Here is a 4861-nt window from a genome sequence, read left to right as displayed (position 1 = left end):
CAAAGATATTTACACTATAGCATGTGGTCTACACATATATTTACACTATAGCATGTGGTCTACACAGATATTTACACTATAGCGTGTGGTCTACAAAGATATTTACACTATAGCATGTGGTCTACACATATATTTACACTATAGCTTGTGGTCTACACAGATATTTACACTATAACAATGCGGTTTACACAGATATTTACACTATAGCATGTGGTCTACACATATATTTACACTATAACAATGCGGTCTACACAGATATTTACACTATAGCATGTGGTCTACAAAGATATTTACACTATAACAATGCGGTCTACACAGATATTTACACTATAGCATGTGGTCTACAAAGATATTTACACTATAACAATGCAGTCTACATGGATATTTACACTATAACAATGTGGTCTACAAGGATATTTACACTATAACAATGCAGTCTACACAGATAGTATCATCATCACAGTTTTAATGATTCACTAAAACATAATTTCTTGCTAAATGATTTTCCATGTTTTTCTTCAGCAAATAATAATAATTTGATAAGTTGTGTGTTTCAAAAGAGTACCTTACATTTAGGTTATAAATGTGCTAATTTTGATTGTTGGAATTTATTTCATTCCGATTATATTTGTCCCCGAAACATTACATAATGGTGTTTTGTACTTTATTAGTTTAAAAGTGTTGTTTATAATAACTAGCACCAATTGCAAATAAACGAAAGTTAAAATGGTGATGATGATAGTATCTGTGTAGACCACACTCTATAGTATCACTGTTGGATTTTTGATGTAATGGTTATTTTTTACTTCGATAAATGCTATTTTAAAACTAACTTAACTTTCCAGACAAAACGAGTCAATTTGACCCACCCTTGAAGCTATACATTCTTTAACTCTGTTTTTAATAAGTGTATCTTCACAAAATTTGACAAGCTTTTAGTTTACATTATAAGCTCATTGTGAAACAAAGAAAATGGATCTTTGAATAAAGTATTTCTACTAAACATTTGTTTCTGCATTTACAAAGCCTTTACTAAGTCGATCTGAATGCAAAGTGATGTTCGTATTATGATTTAATATGCTTATTTTCATTTTACAGTTTTCATGTCATCTAAAATCTATAAATGAATATCAAAAGTTTTTCATGTGATAAAACTATATTTCGTATGTTACATTTTACTACAATAACTCTAATTTAGCAAAATCACCAAATTAATGTGAAGTTAAAGAATCCTACTATATACTAAAATAATTTCTCCAGCCTTTGTGCATGTTTTTGGATTGAGTCAAGCCTGATTGGTGCTCACGCAGACCCAAACAAAGCCAACCAATCATTGTCATTTAAATTTCAAACTTTTACTATTGATTCACTCAGCTCATGCCAACACAATGGTAGGATCGTTGCCAGAACTGTGTGTACGTGTTAACGGTTCTTTTATTTGTTTCGTAGAAGCGAGGAAAGGAGATGTGATTGTTATAGGTTGTGTTGAATGAAATGTATTCGCACATGCACAATTATATGTGGCACTTTCACGAGTTCCTTCAGTGAAAGTAATCGGTATTAGGCTCAAAGAAGAAAAAAAAAAAGAGTTGGTAAAAATCATTGTATTCAGGCACATTTGATATAGGAAGAATTATTAAGTGTGACATTACTTTTTATAAGATGAAACAGTAAATATACGAGCGAAACGAGTTGGGGTGTCTAATATGAAATAACAGGAATAATACCTTTTTTTTATTTGTCAAGAATGACTGCAGATTATAACAGCAACTTATAATTATTTATCCTAACAGCCTCAGTTTCTAACCTTTTTCACATTTACTTTCTTTTAATTTTATTGCTTTATAAATCGTGAAGGTATGTTTCTGATATAACTTGGTTTAAACAAGCAATCATGTTACAGAAAAAATTACATAAAAAAATAAGAAATATACCACTTACGTTTTGACTTGGACCTTTTGTCATCAATGCTGTGGCACACTAGCCCTAACTTAGTTGTTTAAATAATAACTCATTTAGCTTTCAGATATGCATCTTAAAACACAAAACGTTTAATAGGAACTACAATAAAATGTTCCAAAACTGCTCTAGTTTAACTGGCTTTCTAACCAAGTTATAGAGAGGTTAAAAAAATTTGTTAGCTGCTCAGAGCTGAATAACAATGACCTCAGTCAATGAAATTTAAAGCCAACTGTCTGCTATGTCACAGAGAAATAACTTTGTCTAGATTTTTGTAGTAATATAAACTATTGATGATAAACGTGTCCATTAAGTAAGTCAGATAACTGCTTTGAAAGCTATAATACGATGAGACGTGCTTCACTTACGAGTTTGACAAGTATTCAGATTAAGAAGTTCAGAGTTTATAATCTGGCTTCTCAGTATATAATAATGGCTGGAGACGGCTTGAATGCGTAATGAAGAAAAACTTTAATACAAGTTTAACATAACCTGATAATGACAAAACCTTGTCGAAACGTTGTACATTTGCTGTTGTGTTAAACTTATATTAAAGTTTTTCTTCATTACCGATTCAAGCCGTCTCCAGCCATTATTAGTCTCAAAGTGGGTTCCTCGTCAAGGAATTCTCAGTATATAATAATGACTGGAGACGGCTTGAATGGGTAATGAAGAAAAACTTTAATGTAAGTATAAGATAACAGCAAATATACAACGTTTCGACAAGGTTTTGTCATTATCAGGTTATGTTAAACTTGTATTAAAGTTTTTCTTCATTACCCATTCAAGCCGTTTCCAGCCATTATTAGTCTCAAAGTGGGTTCCTCGTCACCGGATTCTCAGTATATGTAGTTTGTGTTCTATTGGACTGTGTACCCTGAAACACACGACAGGGCAGAATTATATAAGAGAGAATTCAGACCTAAAATGCCTCGCATAACACAGAGAAGTAAAAATTTCGAATTCATTTATTTAGATATTTCTTTTTGCAACTAAGAAATTGAAACTTGGATAATATAAAAATTTTAATTATAAGCTACTTTTTAATGTCAAGTTTATTGAGTACATTGGTAATAAAGTAGTTTAATTAAATTTGATTGTTAACTTTGAGAAAAGGTCATGACATGTACACTTTGATCTTACCGTAAATGTAGGGTTAAAAACAAGTTATTATACTTATAACAAATAGTTTATTTAGAAATAGAAACAAATGTAAAAAAATACTTTAAAAAATGCTACTGCAACCATTAGTGTCATTCATAATTTTACTGATGTAATCTGAAATTTACTACATTTTAGTTACAGGCCCAAGATATCAGCCACAAGATGTTCGCCTAACTTGGATTACATTTCTTGGATGGTCTGTTTCTGGAGTTCTTGGTGTGTAGAGGTTTCCATATACAACAAAGTTTTTATTTAACGTGGTGTACGTGAACATTTATCGGCATGTTTAGAAAAACAAAGGTGCCTTTTCACAGATCATATATTTTGTTTATAAAGTATGTGTTCATTTCTAAAGCAGGGGTAGAAAATTCTCAACTTCATAACACATCTGGTCAGGGAAGGTAGCACTAAATGTTACATACTCAAAGTGTGAAACTTGTAGCGTCACCCTGCTGTAAACTGTACAGTTTTCTGGTGATTTCAGTGACTTCTGAACTGCATGCCTCATTTTAAAAAAGTGAAATAGATTATCATAATGATTGGATTATAGTATTTTAGAAATTTTCTTTTCATTTGTCATTCATCATTACCAGAAAAGGTGTTCCAGTTGAAATGCAGCTTTACCTTATAGTACTAACACAATAATTGATTTGGCTGTTAATTTTGTTTTGTTTGGATCTTCATTCTATTTTAAATGTCTGTTTAAATATGTTAGTAAACGTATTAATAAATGAGTTTGTTTTCATTTCTGTGTTAAATAACAGGAACACTACCTTGCTCTCTAAAGCTATACTCCGAGCTTTGATAGTTTTAAGTGATCAATAAAGATTGTTTTAATTTTTATAGTTTTAAGTGATCAATAAAGATTGTGCCTATTCTCTTTCTTCCCCACAGTTAGGTCGAAATCGAGGAAACATAGTTTAACTCCATAATACATATTTCTGCTCTAACCTCTCATTATATGCTGGATTTACTAACAAACATGTTGAAAATAGTTTATCAGGAAGTAGTACACAATTTTGTATGAGCTGAGGTTTAAAATGTATAATGGAAATGATAGTTAATATAGGAATCTATTATTGTTTGAAAACACACTGTGACTTGATTAAGACTTAACATTGTGACTTAACGAGTTTTGATTCTGACTTAACATTGTGACTTAACGAGTTTTGATTCTGACTAACAAGTTTGATTCAGGCATAACATTGTGACTTAACGAGTTTTGATTCTGACTTAAGTTTGATTCAGGCTTAACATTGTGACATAACGAGTTTTGATTCTGACTTAACATGAGGAGTTTTAATTCTGACTTAACACTATGACTTAAGGGGTTTTGATTCTGACGTAACGAGTTTTGATTCTGACTTAATATGGTTTAGCTATTTTTGTCTAGCTCCAACAATCAGAGAAATTCTGTAAATAAACTTAGAAACATACAAAGAAAAAACTCCAGTGCAATATTCTTTATCTGTAAGTTTACAAAATAAAGATTTGGGTTCTTCTTGTGTTAGTTTTCCTTTGCTTCCTGTGTTTGGTTAATTCTTTACAAAACATTTCCTGTGAATCTACTGTCTATTGCTGGTACTTATATTTTACCTATAGGACGTCATTGTATCTGAATATCACAATACCACTTGAAAGCTTAAAACAATGTTTGCATATTTTAAAGATAATCATATATACCTAGATTTTTCCAGTGGAAAAAAAAAAATATATATATATATATATATATAGTAGT

At 30.8% G+C, this 4861-nt stretch overlaps 1 protein-coding gene across 1 annotated transcript in view; it reads left to right on the top strand.

Annotated features, from left to right (window-relative positions):
- The window catches only part of LOC106472146 (probable tRNA pseudouridine synthase 2), a 10775-nt gene that overhangs the window by 3772 nt on the left and 2142 nt on the right, over window positions 1-4861 (top strand). The window contains exon 4 of the mRNA XM_013932777.2: window positions 3259-3339. Within this exon, the coding sequence (XP_013788231.1) occupies window positions 3259-3339 (81 nt within the window). The remainder of the gene's footprint in view (window positions 1-3258; window positions 3340-4861) is intronic.

Source organism: Limulus polyphemus, unplaced genomic scaffold (genome assembly GCF_000517525.1).
Source record: "Limulus polyphemus unplaced genomic scaffold, Limulus_polyphemus-2.1.2 Scaffold5117, whole genome shotgun sequence".
In the NCBI taxonomy this organism is placed as follows: domain Eukaryota; kingdom Metazoa; phylum Arthropoda; class Merostomata; order Xiphosura; family Limulidae; genus Limulus; species Limulus polyphemus.
The sequence above is the reverse complement of the archived record's forward strand: the minus strand, read 5'-3'. Positions and strand labels throughout refer to the sequence as shown.